At 39.6% G+C, this 21,469-nt stretch overlaps 2 protein-coding genes across 3 annotated transcripts in view; one reads left to right on the forward strand and one right to left on the reverse strand.

The window, feature by feature from the left end:
- LOC137256739 (synergin gamma-like) overlaps window positions 1–16,175 on the forward strand; it is a 51,362-nt gene extending 35,187 nt beyond the window's left edge. The window contains exons 14-19 of one of the 2 annotated variants that reach the window (XM_067794564.1): window positions 2,169–2,201; window positions 6,494–8,233; window positions 9,285–9,379; window positions 10,503–10,710; window positions 11,616–11,707; window positions 12,208–16,175. In XM_067794564.1, the coding sequence (XP_067650665.1) occupies window positions 2,169–2,201; window positions 6,494–8,233; window positions 9,285–9,379; window positions 10,503–10,710; window positions 11,616–11,707; window positions 12,208–12,450 (2,411 nt within the window). In that variant the 3' untranslated portion in view covers window positions 12,451–16,175. The remainder of the gene's footprint in view (window positions 1–2,168; window positions 2,202–6,493; window positions 8,234–9,284; window positions 9,380–10,502; window positions 10,711–11,615; window positions 11,708–12,207) is intronic. The other variant, XM_067794565.1, reaches the window with a different exon arrangement.
- The window catches only part of LOC137256765 (uncharacterized), a 34,134-nt gene continuing 28,837 nt past the window's right edge, over window positions 16,173–21,469 (reverse strand). Inside the window, exons 11-13 of the mRNA XM_067794566.1 lie at window positions 20,459–20,519; window positions 18,397–18,429; window positions 16,173–17,853 (exon numbers count right to left, since the gene is read on the reverse strand). Coding sequence (XP_067650667.1) covers window positions 17,066–17,853; window positions 18,397–18,429; window positions 20,459–20,519 — 882 coding nt within the window. The 3' untranslated portion in view covers window positions 16,173–17,065. The remainder of the gene's footprint in view (window positions 17,854–18,396; window positions 18,430–20,458; window positions 20,520–21,469) is intronic.

Consider the following 21,469-nt stretch of genomic DNA (forward strand, 5'->3'; position numbering starts at 1 on the left):
AAATGCTTTGTCACTTTTACATTGATGACTTGTTTTTTTCAAACTTTTGCTGTTATTTTTTATTCTTGTATTTTCAAGGTAGACTTAGTCAGGAACCAAAATATTTTTTATTTCTTGTCATAGAAACCATCTTTATTGCCTTACTTAGTGGTTATCAGTCCATACATCAATAACGTAGACATCACGGAAAGTGTAGTGCTTTTAAACTGTAACTTTGTATTAAATGATACCAGCTGTTATTTCTCTAACTACTGCTCAAAGTTTGGTGATGATGTGTGTCTGCCAAGTATTACTTTCTTTAGCTGTTAACTCAGCCATTTCTGCGTGCTTCATTAGGGACCATGATAAGCAGATTCCATTTTTTGTGCAATTTAACATATAATACATTTATTGGCTTAGTTTGATTTTTTTAAGCGTTGATCTTTGACCTTTATGTACCTCAGTTTTCTCAAGTGGGTATTTTTTATTTTCTTGTTACTTTTCAGAAACTGCAAGCCTATTACATATGAATGAACTAAGGTGTGATGTGTTTAAAAAATTGTAATATTACTTTTCAAAATTGCCAGTAACTTGAAATTTGTATGCCAGTATTTTAGAAGTTTGGTGATTTAATGGGATGGGAGGTTGGGCATTGATTTTCCACAAACATTAACAATACACAGATGTTGTCAAAAGTCAGTGTTTTCAGATGTGAACTTGAAATAGGACTCTGTTGCTTACAATCCTCGAACAAACAAGTGTGACAACTTCTTTATCTTATGTTCTAACATTCTATATCTGAAAAATATTTCTCTAAAATTTCAAGTTTAGCTGGACTGAGAGTAAATATTATGTCACAAGCTCATTAATTTGTCCGTGACCTCTGGTTTTGTAGGACCAAATAACAACTCAAATGTAGTTTTGTAAGCTTGTAAGTATTGTCATTGATGATCAGCCAACTATTGATCTGACTTCGAGAGTAATAACCCTTTGTCAAAGGGAGGCTACTCAAGTCGTGATGTTTGTTTGAAGTCTGCCTGGTCAGTTCACATTATTGTAAGTTTACAAGTCGCAGTCACACATCCCACTCAGACACAAGTCATCAAAGGTGATGCGCTTCTCTGTTCAGCATTGCTTCCCTTGGGTGCATTATTATAGATTTTCTACCATGTTTGTCGTCATCATCATTATCATCATCATCATCATCATCATCATCATCATCATCATCTTGGGTCATGAGAATTATCGTCAGGAGTGGCTTAATGGGTAAACCCATCATGCTTACAAGACTAAACTTAGATTACTGAATATGTTTCCTTTTGTTGCTGTACCAGGTAGTGTTGACAATTTTTTATGAATATGGACACTGACTGTGCAAACAAAGGAATTAACAGTTTCATATAAACATCATCAGTTATTAAAAAAGGCACATTTCACAAAAACACAATGGTTAAAGTCTATGTGTTTCTGTCTAGATGCCTGATTTTGTCTGTTGGCAACATTTTAAATTTTATTTAATCTTGACATTGGCCGATTGAGCTTAGTCACCAGATGTATCTTTTGCTACTTAATTACTTGCTTATTCAAACTAACTGCTTGTTGAAGTTGATCCAGTAGTCTGTATTTATGAGAAATCTAGTCGCTCTTTAGAATGAGTAGTTGAGCCAATAATCTTCAAAGGATTAGCTTTGAGATGAATATAGAAACAAATATTCCCAGTAAACAGCGAAGCCTCAGCTTTGATTAGTGATTTTTTACTGTCACTTGATAAATTTTCTTCAGCAAACATCAGCAACTGTATTGTAAGATCTTCAGTCTGAACTTGTGTAATTTTGCTGATGAAATTGATTGATATAGATATTAATAAAAGTTAATGGCTACGGTAACACATGATCACTTTGGACATAACTCTTCATTGCAAAAAAATTGGGGAGGGGGGAGTGGTTAAAGCATTTGCTTGTCATGCTATGAACCTGGGTTAGATTCCCCACATGGGTGCAATGTGTAAAACCCATTTCTGGTGTCTCCTGCCGTGATATTGCTAGAATATTGCTAAAAGCGGCGTAAAACCCAACTCATTCACTCATACTATGACAAACCATGACTGGCAGTTTCATTGTATTCTATGACAGCTCCCTCGGCTAATTTGATTTCCTTTGTTGAGTGTAACTTTATTTGCACTGTTTCAGCCCATCCCTCTAAGCACGACTCAGATCCGAAAGGTACTGCATGTTAATTATCTCCCTTGTTCCCTCCAGGTGTTCCGACTGGGTGCTTTGTTTGTGTTGCCCGATGATGTTTTGTCATGTTTTGGCTTCTGAAAGTGAGCATGTCATCACATATGTTTATTTCAGTGGTTAAGGATGAAGATGCTGCCCTCACATGTGACATATGTCTTTTATTTGGTTTAGAAATTATTGGAAAAGTACTTGTTTTTGTATATGGGCCATAGCAAGTTTTAAACTTACTGCCCAAATTGCAATCTTTTCCTTAGTTCATATTTAAATACAACCTTCCTCTTTAGTACAAATCATCCTTTTTAATGCATTCAGGTTTAGAAGGAAGAAGGAAATGGGAATGAACTTCAGTTTTACAGAGAGGCGGTGTGGTAGCCTAGTGGTTGGAAGACCCAGGCTTGAGTCCATAGATGGGTACAATGTGTGAAGCCCATGGTGTTCCCCACAGCAATATTGATGAAATATTGCTACTACCAGCAGTGTAACACTTAACTCACTCACACATTTTCATAGGTATAGATGTGTCGAATACAGCTTAGACAACTGCATATATTACACAATTTGAATTTGGATTTTTAGAGAAATGGGAAGTAAATTGTTGTTAATGTTAATTATGAATTTGAACCTTGTTGGAATACTAGATAAGAATCGGTTCCTTTTTGCAAATGCTATCTTACTAGACATGTCATCTTGCTCAGTATAGCTGCTCACTGTTATCAGTCACTGGATTGGTCCAGATCTGATTATTTAGGAGCTGCTGTGTGACAGCTGAAATCAAACGATCAAATTTATGATGAACAAATGTGACATATTAGATACTGATACTTTCTAGTGATCTGAAAAAAAACGATTAGAACATCATGATGTATTGGTATTGTTTGAAATAATACTTTCTGCATGTCTATTCTTAACTCTGGTGACAAATTTCCTTTTATTCTGGTCAGGATCATAAAAATGATATTATTTATAAAAAGGGAATGGATTTGAAATAATGAACCCAACATTCTAACAATTTTTAACAGGTTAAGGAAGTAATATATGTAATCACAATGCATGCATGTAATACTGATATGTGTTACAGTACAATTGTTTGGATTCTTTGAAAAGTGCGTATACTGTTACCTTTTAATCATGACTAATGGTTAAGTTTGACGAGTACACGAAGAAACCCTCCAACTGAATATTCACCTGCTGCAAGTGCCTGTATCCTCCTAACTAAATAACAGAGGTACATTTTCTTGCATGAACATTACATTACCAGTGGACTGTTTTAAAATTAGCATGTTTTTCAGATTTCCTTGCTTGAATATGCTACAGTTGTGTGTTTTTCATGTTTTGTAGGTGTAGTTAAAGACTGGATTGTTGAGTTTAGTTTCTCTTGGGTTTGATCATTGAATATGTTGACATTGCCAGTAGTTTAAGTTCTTTAACTGATGGCAACTTGTAATGTTTGAATTGACATATCAGCGGTTTCACCTGTGAACTATTTAAAGTTTGACTTTTAGAGGTCATAAATGTCTGCAAATTGTTGTCAAACCAATGACAGTTCGGGATAGAAGGGGCACAGGGTATACTAGTGGTTAAAGAGTTTGCTCATCATACTGAAGACCTGTGTTTGATTTACCTCATGGATACAATGTCTGAAATGCCTTTCTAGTGTTCTTAGCTGTAATATTGCTAAAAGCAGCGTAGAACAAAATTCACTCACTCAATATCAAGGTTAGACACAAGTACAAGTCTCGGTCTCTGAGTAGTGAGAAAATCTGGCAGATCTAGTTTTCTCTCCAGTGCTACAGTGACATCTGCCTCAGTTTTCACTCAAGCCCGATTATCATGCCTGTCACACACCCTCACTCATTTCTCTGACACCCACCCCCTTCCCATCCACCCCCCTGTCCCCATTGTCACTCTCACCCCGTCCTGATGACCACCTCCTTCCTCGTCGTCCCAACCCCATTTCCCCACCCATGCCTCACCTCTATCCGCGTAGCCCCACCTCTATCCATGTAGCCCCACCTCTATCCATGTAGCCCCACCTCTATCCGTGTAGCCCCACCTCTATCCATGTAGCCCCACCTCTATCCATGTAGCCCCACCTCTATCCGCGTAGCCCCACCTCTATCCATGTAGCCCCATCTGTATCTCTGTAGCCCACCTTTATTCACATAGCCACATCCATATCCCTGAACTCAAGGTCCAAGTGAAGCCCATCCCTATCCCCATTATACCACACTACCTTCGTCCCCAAACTCTCTTCTAGTCCTACTACCCCAATCCCCATTACTTCACCCAACAGCTCCTGTCCCCAATCTCCACCCCATCACACCACTCCTGTTCCTATCCCAGCCCCTCCCAACACCTCCCCCACTCCATTATCCATCACCCAACCCAAATCCCCACCCCATCAACCCACTCATATATTCCCATTCCAGCTCCTTTAACCTCCTTCTGTCCTTATCACCCAACCCTCTCCCCATCCCCCAATCCCCACCCCATCCCCTTCGTTTTTATCCCACATCAAGCTGACACCCTATAGCTCACTATACTGTTCGCAGCATTTGAACCGCTCACTCACTTTTATCCAGTTCTTATCCCTATCTTGCCATGGTTAATACTCACTATGAAAACAAGGTGCCAACACAAACCTGCAGCATGTAGAAAGATGTTTGTCGGTATGATCCACACTCCCATGCTTTTTGCACAGGTACCATGAACAGTAATTACTGGTTCTTATCTTGAACAATGTGTTCGTTTGCATGAAGCTTGGATTATGTTCTGTTACGCTTGAGGTCCTTGGGTTCAACACATTCTGCAGCAAACAATCCCGAATACTTTCATGAAATAGATAATTACCATATTTATTGTCATTTTCATCATTTTCACATGAACGCTATTTTCTTTTAAGAACTATTTAAAACAATATGTTCAAATTATTTATTTGGCAGTTAAGAAATTCAGAACATTTTGTGTTACAGTTTTATTTTCTGACCTAACTGATGAGGAATTATCATAACCTAGGGGTTGGGTGTGAGCACCCCTACTTTTTTCAGACGACTAATAAGCTGACTGCTTCTGACTTTGATACAATGATGTGCAGACTGTCTATGGAGACCTTTTAGCTGCAAGCCAACTGAACTGGTCATTTATTAAAACATAATGTGTCACATACTGCAAAGTATTCTAACATGCCATGTCCCTCTTGTGTTACATATAGATATAGCTAATAAACCAGGCCCACAGTTTCTTTCAGTATGTGCAGAGATGACTAAATTATGCTCCAGATAATTATTAATCCAGTTTAGATAGTCCTTATTGAATTGAAGGGTTGTCTAGACAGTTTTGAATACTTCAGGTATCAGCAAGGAAGATCTAGGTAGGAGACAGTTTTGTCCTCTCTAATATACAAACTCTGAAGACTAGTGAAAGAAGGTTTCTACAAGTCTTTCAAATAACTAATGTCAAATAGCTACTGACTCTTATACTGAAATTTTCAAGATTAGGAACAACTACTCAGTACATAAATGAGAAAGATGTGTATTTATTATTTCATACACATTCCATCATTATTAGCAGACATGAAAAAAACTGATTAATTTTCTCTATTTGCCATGCTAATAGAATGTGTTTTACAAATTTTGGTTGTAAAATGTGGTCCCTAGTACACTGAAGTTTAAATGCTTTCAGTCACTTGTTTTTGCCCGTTCTGACACAGATGACGAATGACCTAAAATATTACAGCATTCCATATTATACAGGATGTGGATGCTGTTACTGCCTTAAGATGTATTGTTTCCTTAAAATGATGTGTATATTTGAGGAACGGAAAATCTTTATGCATAGCATGAGAAACGAGAGAAATACATGTTAGATGTTTAGCCGTTAGTAAGTTTTTCCTCTAAACAATTCAAACTTTTTTACTCATATCCATAGTATTTCGTAGGTTTTGTCAGCACTTCCTTCCTCCACCAATGATAAACCCAAAAGTTATATTTTTCCACAACCTTGCATAAAAGAATTATTTGAGCTGTTTTTAAGAAACAAATTTTGCGCATTGACGCACGAAACTAAAGAAATTCTCATGCTGCAAATAGTTCGCATAGTAGAAAAATGGTCAGATTCTTAACAAGAAGGCAACAAGGTTATATGCTGGTACAATTCTTCATGATGAAGATGGAAGGACGGATGGACAGATGGACAGACAGACAGACTTTATTTGGCTCAATTGACTCTAGCACCTGTATGACTGTTACTAAGCTTCATCTGCCTTATGCCTCCAGGACACAGCACTCCCAGCCTGGAGGATGAGGACTACACTGACTGCCGGGACAGTAGTCAGGTCAGTACCTCGGAGCAGTCAGAAAATGAAGACATCCGAGCATTTGAGTCCTACGTGGAGGAGTTCCATCGTAAGAAAGAACTTAGAGAAAACCAGAGTCCTAAGCACAGATCTCTTGCTCCTCAAACAAGTCATATTGTGCAGCCTCAGCCAAAAATCCCAGTTTTACCTTTACCATCCATGCCGCCTTCATCACAAGCACCAAGACCCACAGGTTTGGATGACTTCACAGATTTTAAGTCTGCATCTGGTGGGTCCAGTTTGTTCAGACCTGTTTCAAAGAATGTATACGCAACTCAGGCAGCCCATGCAGAGAAGACCGTGACTGCAGCAGCTGAGAAGCTGGCCAGTGAAACAGAGTTCACTGACTTCCAAGAAGCTCCTCCAGTGGGTGAAAGAGGAGGTACAGTGGGTTCTTCTGATGCTGACTTGATGGGGGAGGAGGACAAGTACAATGCACTTCGGGTCCTCTGCATTGATGACGTTTCTGAAAAAGTTCAGTCAGAACCTCTGCCAAAGCAGGAGGACTTTGCCAACTTTGATGAACAAGCGGAAGACTGGTCTGGGTTTACGGAAGCTCCTTCAGAGTCCACTGATAAAGATGTTGGCAGAGGCCAGTCTTCAGCTTCTATTGATAATGCCTCAATACTAAGTTTGTTTGGTTCTGAACGAGGGGAGGACAAGGGAGAAGAATGGGCTGACTTTGAAGCTGCAAGTGTGCCTGCACCTGTGGAGGAAAGACCAGCTATTAATGAAAGCTGGTCATCTTTTACTGATGGTGGGTCAAGTGTTGTTGGAACTGATGCAGGTTTAGACAAGAAGGCCACTTTGCCAGTTTCTTCTGATTTCCAGCAAGGTTTTACTGCGGTTTTAAAAACTGATAATGACTGGGGTGGATTTGCTCAGTCAGACATTCCAGGTACTGAAGTTCCAGAAATACAAAGTGACTGGTCAGACTTTCATACTGTACAAGATAATTCCAATATACTGACTGTTAAGAAAGAAAACTTACAAACTATGGAAGTGCTAGGTGTGTTCAAAGTTAGGGATGAACCAAATGCCAGTTACAAGTTATCAAAAGACTCTTCAAAAACATCAGTGCGTATGCCTTCCCTTGAATCTGATATTGATGATGACCGCATTCCTCCTCCTATGGATCAAATAGATGATGAGGATGACAGTAATGCATTCTCAAGGGGGTATGACCTTGATGACATGGTTCGTCATACAGCTGTCACCACAGCTTACAACATGTATGTAGTGACATCTCATCACTACAGTGCTTCAAAGTACAAACAGGAGACCAAGACAACAGACTCCTTACGCAGTAGTGAAGAAAGGGGCCACAGCATGTCTCCTGATATCCAGCTGACGGAGACAGACAGCTCCTCTTCCAAGGACATGGACAGCTGGGGATGGAAGGACAAGTGTCAGGGGGTTCGAGAAGACTCACAGTCAATTTCTAGTCTGGAGTTTCCTAGTGCAAAGGGTGTGTCAGCTCAGAAGGACTCTGACAATGGTGGCACTGATAGTCAGTCTGTGTCCAGTGTGGAGTTTGGGAACTTTGAGGGGTCATCCCGTGCTGCGGCCAATGTGGAGTCTAAGTCAGTGGACAGTCTCGAGCTGTATAAGAAGGATGAGGGGTTCCTGGAGGAAGGACAGCAGAACGGGGATAGCCAAGGTAAGTTGCCAGGATGTTCATAGTATATTGAAACTGTATAATAGATTGCTAAATGCAACAGGCTCTTATCAGTCTATGCTCATCTTAAAGATCAGTAGGTCATGCTTGGTGACTTCGCATATGGTATCATAGTACCCTGATATAGCTCCTAATATCAACCACTTGATTTTCTAGTCCACTTGATTATTTACAGGCCAATGTCACATAGCAGGAACATTCCTGAGTGCAGGTGTAAACAAAAGAAATAAACCAGAAGGCATACGTGAAGTAACAACCACAGTGTTCCGGATTGTCAATACCATAAACCCATTTGTCACTTAAGTTTCATTCTGATCAGGACTCTGTGCTAACATTATATGTCCAGTCAGCTACACTGATCTTTCAAAATGGCAACAGATTTCAGTGCCCTAAGTACTTGTATTATTTGTGATGGCTAGCTTTCAGTGTAAGTATGGGTATCCTCTGTGATACATGTATTTAATGTGTATGTATTTAGTATTCCTGTTAATGCACAAGACATTTTACGTGTTAAAACTAAGGATCAGTTACATCAGTCTGTTGGAATGAAATATTCCAAGGAATGAATTGTTCTGAAATGCCATGATGATGTAAGGACTTTTCAGATATTGTTTAGAAGTGTTATTTTGATTAGCAATCAGTGGCTGGCTGGAGGTGACCTTACATCTCAAATAAAGCTTTGATGACAAATAATTCTAGGATATCTATCTAAATATGCTTGACAGTGATTAGGTTTGTTAAAGCACAGTTGTGGAGACATTTATTGATGTCACAGGTTGATTACTGCCTCCATCACTGAAGTCCTATGAGTTTCTCAAGTCTGTGAATTAGAAGCACCCATAATTTCATGATGAGCAGAAATATACTGACTCTAGAATACCTGATCAGTCTAACAGTACTTGGAAATGTATTGCAGGTCCCTCCTTTCTTCGAAGACATCTCTTGTGGCTGTTAGACCAATGAGCATTATTCATTATTCATCTATGACTACTAGCTGGTACTGACTGTCATGAGATGTTGTCCTGTACTGCAGGTGTTGGCCAGCCGGTAATGGCACAGACACTGCTGGTGGGGGGCGGCGAGATGCGAGCACTGGCTGACCGGTACAACATCGATGGGGAGACACATGTGAGTCATCCACTGTCCATCTGTGTTAGATTGTAGCTACATCCAGTTTGTTGAGGTATACTGTGGATTGTTCTCCATAAACCATTATGTGGCCAACTTACTCTATGGCCACCAAATATTTTTGGAGCTGCTCTAAAGCATTATGATTTAATGATACTGAATTTGGGAGGATGAAAATAGGGAACTAATACTGATATATCCTAAAACCCTTAATTTGTTTTAGCTTGCGATTGGTCCTAATGGCAAGCGATTTGCTCAATATTAAATAAAATGTGTCAAATTACGATTTTTAAGGAAACTAATGCATAGTAAAAATTGTTTGCAATGAGAGTGTGTGTTAATCAATCTCTGTGACAAAGCAGGACTTTCCCACTGCAGTGATTATCATTTCCCTCTGATGGTTGGCCCCATATTTGACTGAAACATGTGTCCTTAACTTATATGTTTATATGTTTTTCTCTAAGTCCTTAAAAATTGTTTATTTATCCTTGAAAGGCCCTTAAAGAACTTAAATGTGATGGCTAATAATCTGTTTAATCCATTCGGATCCTGTAGTTGGTCTGTCTGCTCTATTCTGATGTTCACGCAAAGTCCCATGATTAGCTGACTAGTATGTGAAGTTCTGTCTTACAACATTAGAACGATCAAACCAATCTCACTTGTGAAGAGTTATTCATGTCACTGAATCTGTGGTAAACTTGGTCAGTGGTATATCCATGCTTGTGGGTTTTGTCGTTCACCCACAGTCACAATTAATTGTCAACAACCCATGCTGGTCATTATAGACAACTAAAGTGACGGTATGGTCAGGGTTGTTGACACAACATCGTATCCAGTCTGCATAAATTGATGCTCATGATGTCAGTCATAGTCTGGACCAAATGAAATATTTACCGATTGCCACCATACAACTGGAATATTGATTTGTGGGTCTTTAATCTAAAACAATAAACACTTGGTTTCACCAAGTGAAATACTAAACTAATTCTTGTTGGTTTCACCAATGTGTTCAACATTTGTAGTGACAATTTGGGTTTTCCTTCCACAAGATGACTTGCTGTAACTAAACTGTTTTCAATGCAGTATTGTATGAGATGTTCAGATGCAGATTTCTGGTCCTCAGGGGAGCAACAACCACGAGTACCAGTGGGAGCGTTGTTTTGACAACTGTTGTCGGATGATCAAAGATGCCAACAACATCTTCAACTCTGTGAGTAGGTCAGCGGTCTGTAACGAGGTCATCAAGTCATCCCAGGGGTCAGAGTATGTCAACGGAATCATTGAAATCTACCGCGTGTCTTGTCGAATCATGGCTGCCATGACAGGTTCAGGTGAGACCGCTGACTTGATTAGATAGAAGAATAGTTTAGTGTAATTCTTGCCCCTTTGTTGTTAGGTGTAACCATAGTAGCTGTTGTCACAATTGTCACTCTGATACGTGAGACCTGTATTATGATGGGTGTAACATTGTAGTCAAGCATGTAACAGTGTGCCTGTGTTATAGTCTAGCATGTAACAGTGTACCTGTGTTATAGTTGAGCATGTAACAGTGTACCTGTGTTATACTCAAGCATGTATCAGTGTACCTGTGTTAACATCAAGCATGCAAAAGTGTACCTGTGTTATACTCAAGCATGCAACAGTGTACCTTGTAACAGTGTACCTGTGTTATAGTCGAGCATGTAAAGTGTAACTGTGTTATAAGCTAGCATGTACCAGTGTACCCGTGTCATAGTCTAGCATGTAACAGTGTACCTGTGTTAAAGTCGAGCATGTATCAGTGTACCTTTGTTAACATCAGGCATGTAACAGTGTACCTGTGTTAAAGTCAAGCATGTAACCGTGTACCTGTGTTAAAGTCAAGCATGTATCAGTGTACCTTTGTTAACATCAGGCATGTAACAGTATACCTGTGTTAAAGTCAAGCATGTATCAGTGTACCTGTGTTATCATCAAGCATGTAACAGTGTACCTGTGTTAAAGTCAAGCATGTAACCGTGTACCTGTGTTAAAGTCAAGCATGTATCAGTGTACCTATGTTAACATCAGGCTTGTAACAGTGTACCTGTGTTATAGTCGAGCATGTACAGTGTAACTGTGTTATAAGCTAGCATGTACCAGTGTACCTGTGTTAAAGTCGAGCGTGTATCAGTGCTCCTGCTTTACAGTCAAGGACATTACAGTGTTCCTGTGTTACAGTCAAGCACATAACAGTGTTCCTGTACTGTTGTTCCAGGTATTAAGACCGCATCCCTGGAGCGGCTCCTGAAGGACATTGACCTTGCCTGGAACAACCTGACAGCTTTCTTTGTTGGCGCTTCAGTACTGGTCAGTAGCTTGAAATTTTGTGAGATACACAAAACCTTCAAGATGAAATTCAAAGTTTAAAAAATAAACAGCTGTCGTCTGGAGTATAATCAGCAAACCTGAGATGTATGACTTTCATGTTTGAAAGGTCAAGGTCATATACAGAATTATTAAGCTTAGAGGTATTTTTCAGTCTTTTACTGTTTTTGATCCTAAATGCCAACACAATCAGTGGATGAACTCTAAGCCAAGAACCCAGCCAGAAAATGTTACTAGTCTCAAGTGGATGTAACCAGACCAGACAAACCAAAGAATATTACTGGCACATGTTTTCTAAAGTTTTTACCAGACCATCAGGTTGGCTAGCTGTAACCATCTGTCAAAAATGTAGCCCATCTCGGGCGGTCAGATGTGCCTCATTTCATACGCTGACACAATGTGTGTATCATTCTTTATCTATGAAATTGTGTGGCTTGTGGACACATTATTTCGTTGACTCATGTTAACACTCTGTTTCACAGCCAGAACCAACTACCCTCAACTTCTTTCATGCGATCATCAAATCTGACAGTGAAGTGGCTCAACACAGTGCATGTGGTGTCTGTCTCCTGGATGTCGATGCCCGCTCCAAGGCATTCCAGCAGAATGAAGAGACAGCCAAGTTGACGTACGGTGGCCGGCAGTATCATGCTCCCTGTGCCAACTTCTGGATCAACTGTGTAGACTCAACATTACCTGCCCTAAAGCTTCCTGAACTCTTATAACACTGACATTAAGACAACTGTTATGACATGTCTTGTTATAACACTGACTTTGGAACTGTTATAACACAAGTCTTTTAAAGGTGTTATGACACTGACTTATGGACAACTGTTATAACACAAGTCTTGCATAAATGTTATAACACTGAATTTAGGAGAAGTGTTATAACACAAGTCTTGTATAAATGTTATAACACTGAATTTAGGAGAATGCCAATGCCAAGAACATTTTCAAAAATTTCAGGATGTGAATTGGAACATAAGCCCTAGAGACCAAATGCAGATCTGATCTTGCATGACAAATCAAATGGCTGATATCTGATGCCAGAAGTTGTTTGTTCATGTTGACAAATGAGGTCAGACGTAGCATGGCTGATCAAGGGAGGTAAAGCTGTTTCTCAAATTCCATGATTTTTGTAGTAAATAAAAAAGTATTTATTACCTAATTGTTTTAGTGGAACTGTGAGATTGTGAGCCATTTGCAAGTTGTAAGTTAATTATTATGTGAGCAGATGATGTTTAAGTCATAGACAAGCATATCAAAGCATTATGTCCTGTAAATCAAATTCAGACGATAGAATCTCTTGTTATATGGGGCATTTGAGTAGTCTTATGGTTGCCATCCTCACGCTAAAGTCCTGGGCTTGATTCTCAGTGTGGAAACTGTCCATGAAGCACTTTTAAGGTGTCATTGGTTGTCATAGTATAAAAAGTCGCATAACACCTGATTCACTGATTCAGTTGGTAAAATGGGACTAGACAACATTTCTTATAGTTCCTGTAAAATATTGATAATTATTGCATAACTGCATCATTGAGTGGATGGCTGTTCATTTAATGATTTTTCAGAAAAGTTTACTAAGATAGCAATTGTGAAAGAATTTTTAAGTTTAGCTAATTTGTATCTAAAGTGGGAAAATTCAAAGGCTCCCAATTTCTCAAAATTTAATGCAATAAAAATATGAAGGAAGTCAGATTTTGAACAAAAGCTTGATTTTTTCTCTATCTGCCCGCCAAAGGCACTTGGTTTGCAACCACAGATAATCCTTGTACAGGATCCAGTAATTAGTTGCATTTTGTTTTAGGTCTTAGGGCATTGTGCAAATGATAGTCATAGTTCTGATCATGGTGATATGTCTGTTATTGCTTTTGTTTATAAGGTGTTGATAATATTGATTGTAATGTCAGGATTTATGTATAATCTGTTGTATGTTGACAGGAAGGACATTATCATTGGTCAAACAGTGTACATACAACTAGGTGTGTTGTAAATATATATACAGGCAGGTGATCATTCCTAGACTGTCAAGTATCTTCACTCTCTGCGAACTGGTCAGTGAAACGGCATGTATATTTTTATGTTGTCCATTGAAAGCTGAAATATACTGAGGGACAAAAATAAGGGATTACATGAAAGAACAGGTGATCCTTTATTGTTTTCCAAGGTTTCCTAACAATCTTTCTATCACATAGCTTGTGAAGAATCCTGTAAAAAATAAATGAACACTTGTTCTTTCATGTGATCGCTTATTATTTTCCCTCAGTATATTTTGATCATACTGTGTTAAATTTAAAGTCTGTTAGTCAAAGCTCTTGAAATGACTTTGTTTTATTGAAGTATGCTTAGTGATTGTATGACATTATGTAGTTTTGAAGGTGCGATATTGAGTTTTGAAACTATATATTACTTAATGAGTTTGTTTTGCTTGAAATTTTTCTCATTAACTGAAAACAGCAATATTTTATTTCAATCCAGTTGGTATTGTGTCACTAACTCATACCTCATGTGCAAACAATCAACATTTCTTCCTTTTTATGAATTAGTCCAGACCGATTGTATTAGTTCAATTATTTTCAGTTCAAACTGTTTTGTGAAAGAAAATGGCTAAACTTCCTTGATGTGAAAACTCATCCGTATCAGAAATAATCCTCTAATGTACACTCGCAAAGACAGCATTTTCTATCAAGAATGTTTCAGTATGTTCTGGTCACAACCAAACAGTCTGTTCTAACTGATGGATAGCAGGGATGGCAGTTTCCCACGAACCCATGGAAATTGGTGGATCCCATACCCCCAGTTGATTTTAAGGTGAAATCACTGTCATCTGTTGCCATTCCTGGAATAAGAGTAATCTTTCTTACTGACTGGACACACTTGTATAACCACGGAAGCTCTTATATGGTGTTGCTGGAAATGATACAATGGTTGGAACACAGCGGCACCACATCACTTCCTTGGTTTATCTGAGACGACTAGCGGGATCAGATGGTTATACTTGCTGACATCAGTTTGATGCTCATGCTGTTGATCACTGGATTGTCTGACCCAGGCTTGATTATTTTCAGATTGCTGATATATAGCTGGAATGTTGCTGAGTGCATCAAAACTAACTCACTCACTCACTCACTCATCAATGGTTAGAACACAGTGGCGACACACCAGCATCAGTTCCTGGGTTGGTCTGTTAATGGTGTCAGTGGAGGATAGAGGAAATGTTAATGAGGATAACAATAATAATATCCCATGTCAAAGGGCAAGCTGTCAAGTTTCAGTCCCAACTCTCTGGCGAGACTTTATTGTAGTGTTTGGAGACCAATGAAGTATCAGTGGCAGTGATGATATAACATTCCATGAAAACAAACGGAAAAAACATTCCAAAAGTGTGTTTGAACTTTTGGCTGTGTGAAATTGGGTTTTATGTGACATGGTCACATATCTTGGATGGTTAAGTCATTCAGAATGATATACCACTACATTTTTGTTTATTTGTGTTTATTTATTATGTTTTGTCCACATTGTTATATGTGCTTGTTGACTTCCCCAATCGAATTGTGAACAAAATATTGTTTGAGCTATCTCAGATAGGATGCAAATGATACGTAAGGGCTAAGTGAAAATGTGGGGTCATTTGTACCTAGATTTAATATGCATTACACTGTTAGTGTGTAAGGTTACTGAATAGACACTTTAGTGTGTTAAGAAGTTACAAGAAAGCTCCATGCAGGAGATACTGGGTACATTTACTGGGGCTTAAACTCCTGAACATAATGCATCTGACACTTCTGATATTGACATAGCCCGGAACAAACATATACTTGCCCAGTTCAGAATGAAATAAGTCTTTGTTGCAACTCCGTGTAGCTGCAAGATAGCTGATGTGGTGTTCAGCACTGACCACTCACCCTGTCTGTTTTCTGGAAACTGAGGAAGCAGTTACTGTGAAGTGAATGTTGGTGTAAAGAGAGAATGAAATGAATCCTATAACGTCAGAGGTTCTAGTCTCTCATAATGTAGAATCCATCTTTCTAGGACTTCTCTGAGTGGCATTAAGAGGTGGTTGGATGAACAGGAGCGATGGTTATAGATAGACAACTTCTTTATTGCAGTGGATACGATGTTTCTATGTAGATGCCAGCGCAGTTATGCAAAGATGTTACAGTTATGGAACAATGATAGCGTCTACACCGAAACGCACTGGTCACTCAATCATTTATCTTTCCTTGAGATGGTGTGTAGTCAACATGTACGTCACAGAAGAACATGTACGCCATAAGTAAAGCTGTTTCATAAGAAAACGTATGGCATAGAGAAACGTACTTCATGGCGGAACGTTGACAGGTTTCCTTTATCATCTAAGCTGTAATCTCACAAAAGTTTCAGAACGCCTTTGAATAAAGATGTTTGCCCATACAACCAATATGGATGAATAAATAACGTTATGAACGACTGTATTGTGTGTTTTATTCAATCAAAATACCAGATCAGCAGTACCAAAGAAACTCATGATGAAGTACTTCTTGAATGATTCTGACCATGTTTTAGAACACCCCAGATGAAATACCATAGTAGCTGGGGTATGCAGTTCACTCGAAAGCAAATCAGACTAATGCACCCAATCTTCAAGTTCATGGCCACTCTCACCAATCTCACCAACAGAAGGCAGATGTACTTTGCTTGACTGAAATTGTTAGTACGACACATACTGGGACGCGGAGGGGAAAGAATGCAAACGCCCTAGAAAGCTTTTCGTTCCCAACTTGTCATGGTGTGGTTGTCGACTTCGACAATCCTATTGTACCTTCATGTGATTATGATGCAAAGAGATCAACTTTTAAGAGTGGGGACCTCAATATATACTACCGGAACTATAGACACCCCTAAAGATTTTGAAATGTGCGGCATTGAGTTGGTATAAATTTGCAGTGGGTTCATTGTTTTTCTTTTAAATGCTGCTTCATGTTTTCTTTCAAAGGCCAAAGAGGACATATATGTTCAACTGTACTTGACAATCTTTGGACCAGAAAAGCAGCACCTTATAATTACAAACATAATACTTATTATAGAACATTCAGCAAGAGCCAAGCTCATCAAAAGCAGGATGTATACATTAACGTCCATTGCAGATATTGTACGCTTTGACCTTTTATATGTGCCATATTGACATTATAAAGATAGTCAAGCATATGGTCAAACAATTTGTTAATATGTAAAATATTGATTCAAACAAGTAAATTCAGATTGTAAGAGCACAATATTGTTTGGGAAATGCTTGTGACAGGTCAAAACGTGCACGCTAATGAAGAACTATCTTTGTCGGTAGCCATGTTTATATGCAAGTCATTTCCATGGCAGGAACTTCATTTCACGAGCTGAAATTATTTGCAAATCAGATTGTCCTGTGTTGGCGCCAACATTCTGGAAGCGTTGCGTCCCCCCACCTCTTGAAAGGTCAACAGAACCGATATTGCGTGTCTGTTGACCTATGTGCACACTCTGTACCGGGTCCACTTGAATATTCCCATTTATTGCTGAGAAGGGATCTACTTGAAATGTCGGTGCACTCTGAATAAATGTCCCACTCGTCTGATGCTGATCAAACTGGGATTGCTGTTGCCCAAAATTATTACCTAATCCTTGATGGGCCATGTTTTGGGACTGACCAAACGGCAGTGATTGCATATGACCTTGACCCATGCTCTCATGACCTTGTCCAGTATTCCCCAGACTTTGACCGGTATGACCTAGACCTTGTCCCATGTTTCCTTGACCTTGATCCATTATTCTGTGACCTTGATCCAAAGGTCCCTGACCTTGAACCATACCGCCAATACCTTGGCCGTGACCTACTCCGTGTGAATGTCCTTGGCCCATACCAACTTGATCCACGTGAACCCCTTGAAGGTTCACGTTGACACCTTCCAGATGACCAACCTGCACACCTTGTCCTTGGAGGAGTCCTGGCTGGACACCCTGGACTGGAAGTGGCCCTGCTTGCTGAAACTGATTTTGCCTTGGTGGTGAGACAGTGGTTGCAGACGCAGCGGTCAGGTCATGCATGAGGTCGTTAATTTCCATGAGGGTTTCGTTGAAGTGAAAGGACCATTGTGGGTATCGAAGTAATTCATCTGAAAATGATCAGAATAATACTGATGATGATGACGACAACTATGATAGTGATGGTGGTGATTTGTGTTTTTCCTGCCACACTGCAGGTATATTACCGGCAAAAAATAAGATCTTGACCTGCCAGTCCATTGACTAATTCCATCTGCACAACACGGATTCGATATCATGAACCAAGTCAGCGGATCCACATCTAGATCCCGTTAGTCATCTCACATGACAAGGAGGGGATGCTAAAGATGATTTCAGACGTATTATATAGATTACCAGCAAAATGACGGATGTGAGTGATGTAAAGAAGTGCGTGACTGAGTTTAAGTTAACGCTGGAAATAGACACGTGGGAAATAGAACACGTGTCTTCGGCGTGGCGAGCGAACGCTGCAACCACTAGGCTACGCCACCACCCCACATTTAAAAGATGTAAGTGTCTGTGATCAAACGTACGTCTGTATTGATTACGACTACCCCAAACTTGGTTACACAAAGACACTCCCCGGGGAGGACGAGCTGACTGGCAAGATGACTGTATACACGTATACATACCTATGAGAAACTGAGGTACACTTGGGTGGAACTCTGATGAAATGAAATATAAAAAAATGGATGATAATGCAAAGATATTACTGATATATTCATTTCACTCTTAAACGTCAGTAAGTCCAATGTGCACTTAGTGATCAAAACATGTCATAAACTTATAGATACACATGTGTCAACATTTTAGATTTTGATTTGTTTTCATTAGGAACAGTCTTTGTATTCCACCGTTGAACGATAAATCTATCTATCTATCTATCTATCTATCTATCTATCTATCTATCTATCTATCTATCTATCTATCTATCTATCTATCTGTTAGGAGTCACAGGCATCCCCATACAAACAACAATGTAAGTGAGATCTCTTGATGTAGGTACGCAAGATAAACAATAGATGATCCCCAAACACTATGGATTCTGTGACAACAAATTTGATAATTTCAACAATATATTGACACACACTTAAGAAATGTTTCAGAACGCTTTTGTCATCTTCCAAGGTTTTTCAAAAAGTATGTTTCATTTTTGAAAAGGGTGACCCATCTCCCATTTATGTGGATTTATCGTTTGTTTGTACAGGGGAGCTGATTCAAATTAAGATTAGGGGTAAACTGCACTTTACCCCTAAACTTTTGCCAGTAAACACGAAAATGACCTCTAAATTCGTCTAAAATGCCTCCTAACGGAGATCAGCCCGCTCTCGCGTGCTTTTCTTTTATATATGACGCGCTGCGCGCGTCGCTTACTGCCATGGGCAGTAAGCTCGCGCCGAAGGCGCGTACACGTTACTATAGAATACATTCTACTTCCGGGTGACTGCCGAAGGCAGGGACCCGTAAACTGCAGGTGTCCCAAGATTAGTTTCCAAGCTGAGTCACTAAACTGATTTCCCTGTCGTTCGAGGCATCCTTCTGTGCGCTTACACAGGCAGTGGTCAAACGGATGTGATTTTAATCTGAATAACGTTACGTTCCGTTCTAGGAGAGCAGGCGTGGCTTGCTGAATTGGAAATGTAATGAAACACGGATGCATATTGTGCATGATAATGTCTATGATAAGAAACCCTCTGGTGGTAGCTGTGGATTTAAGATTTTGGAGAGTTTTTTCACGTCACGAACGAAATGCACATATTCAGTTTTCATCCATCTACGGGAACCAGTGGATAATATGTTCAGTGTCGCCCTACAGCAAGCTTAATGACCACTGCCTGTTCGACGTTAAGATGACCAGGCACAAACAGAGATGCTAAGTCGTGTTTACTTGCAGTCGTGAATGCAGCCCTATGGGCTGACTTAAATAGCATCTAGAAGCCCTACCATACACTTACCTTATGTTTCCACTTCAACGGTTTTAGTTTCTTTGTTAGAAAGTAACAAAGTTTGATTAATACCTACAATCATGTAATAGTTTGGTAACATCACGCAAAACGAAATAGCAGCACATACTATATTGGACGTTGTGATCTCATTGTGACCGTGGCGTCACAATCAAATGACGTCACAATTCTGTAAATGAGCTAAGCTGTTATCAGCACGTGTCATTGTTTCGTCACTGCTCAATTACCATATCGTGTTCAATCTAGCAGACAAAGTGTCTACCGGAGGTTCGTATTTGATCCCTGTCCGTGCCATACCAAAACGAGGTTAAACTTTGCTAGTTGTTGTTACCGTTCCTTGTGCTCAGTATATTTTGGGTAAAACAAGGTGATGATGTCTGAGTCAGTATAATGCATAGCCTGAAAGGTCTTCTGAGAACACTGCCCTTTCATGCAGACTTGTCGACACAGTTGTGTTAATAAGGATAAGTGATGGTGATTCCAGACGTCTGCAATCTTGAAACACACACATCGGTCCGTTGCCTGGATCTGAACGCACATTCGGTACTGACCTAGATGGTGCCATATCAAAGTCTCCCAATGCATGCATGAGGCTTTGAGCGTACACTAAAACGTATCATGATTTGAAATCTTCTGATTTTAGGACAAATAGAACCACATGGTTCTAATGTGGTTATGCAAATTGAATGTTGCATGTAACACGGTAACATGAAAACAAAAGATGACCTACCTAGTACTTGCACCTCGTTGTTACCATGTGAGGTCTGGAGCCCTTGAGGAGGCCCATTCATCTGAAATATTGTGTCAGAAATATAGATAAGCACGGATAACTGGGTGTTGAGATGACAGTCAACAAACCAAACGTAATCTGGTGGTCGAGCTTTGTTGACTTGCCTGGTCCATGTCATCGTATCCATACCGAGTCGGTTGATGCTTGTCACGCCGGTCACTGGATTTTCTGATCCAGACTTGGTTACTTTTCTGCTGTCAAAGACCTGGTATATTGCTGAGTTATGCGTTTAATCACAGAGACAAGACAGGTAAGCACAGGGGGTCGGGCCGACAGAAAACATGTAAACATGACACAGGACGACCCGTGTACATGCAGTATCCAAGTCGTTTGTTAGTTTGATAGTCGATCTGTATGTATCAATATGTTAGTCCCTTTGATAGTCAACTTGAACATGTGAAAATACCTGTCGGGGCGATAGTCGACCTAGAAATATCAATATATTAGTTTGGGTGATAGTCATCCTGTATATATCAATATGGCAGGGTGATAGTCAGCATGTATACATTAGTATATTAGTCAATGCAATAGTCGATCGTGATGTTCCATTACACGTGATAGATGTATGTACGGTAATAGCTCGTCTCTTTGAACATGTGATGTATGTAAAGGGTTGTTGGTTCCCCAGTACACGTAATGTATGTGATTAAGGTTGTTGGTCCACCAGTGCACGTGGTGTATATAGGGTTGTTGTAACACCAGTACACGTGATGTATGTAAATAAGGGTATTGATCCACCAATACACGTGATGTATGTAAATAAGGGTATTGATCCACCAATACACGTGATGTATGTAAATAAGGGTATTGATCCACCAATACACGTGATGTATATAAATAAGGGTATTGATCCACCGATACACGTCATGTATGTAAATAAGGGTATTGATCCACCAATACACGTGATGTATGTAAATAAGGGTATTGATCCACCAATACACGTGATGTATG

Source organism: Haliotis asinina, chromosome 1, assembly GCF_037392515.1.
Source record: "Haliotis asinina isolate JCU_RB_2024 chromosome 1, JCU_Hal_asi_v2, whole genome shotgun sequence".
Classification (NCBI taxonomy): domain Eukaryota; kingdom Metazoa; phylum Mollusca; class Gastropoda; order Lepetellida; family Haliotidae; genus Haliotis; species Haliotis asinina.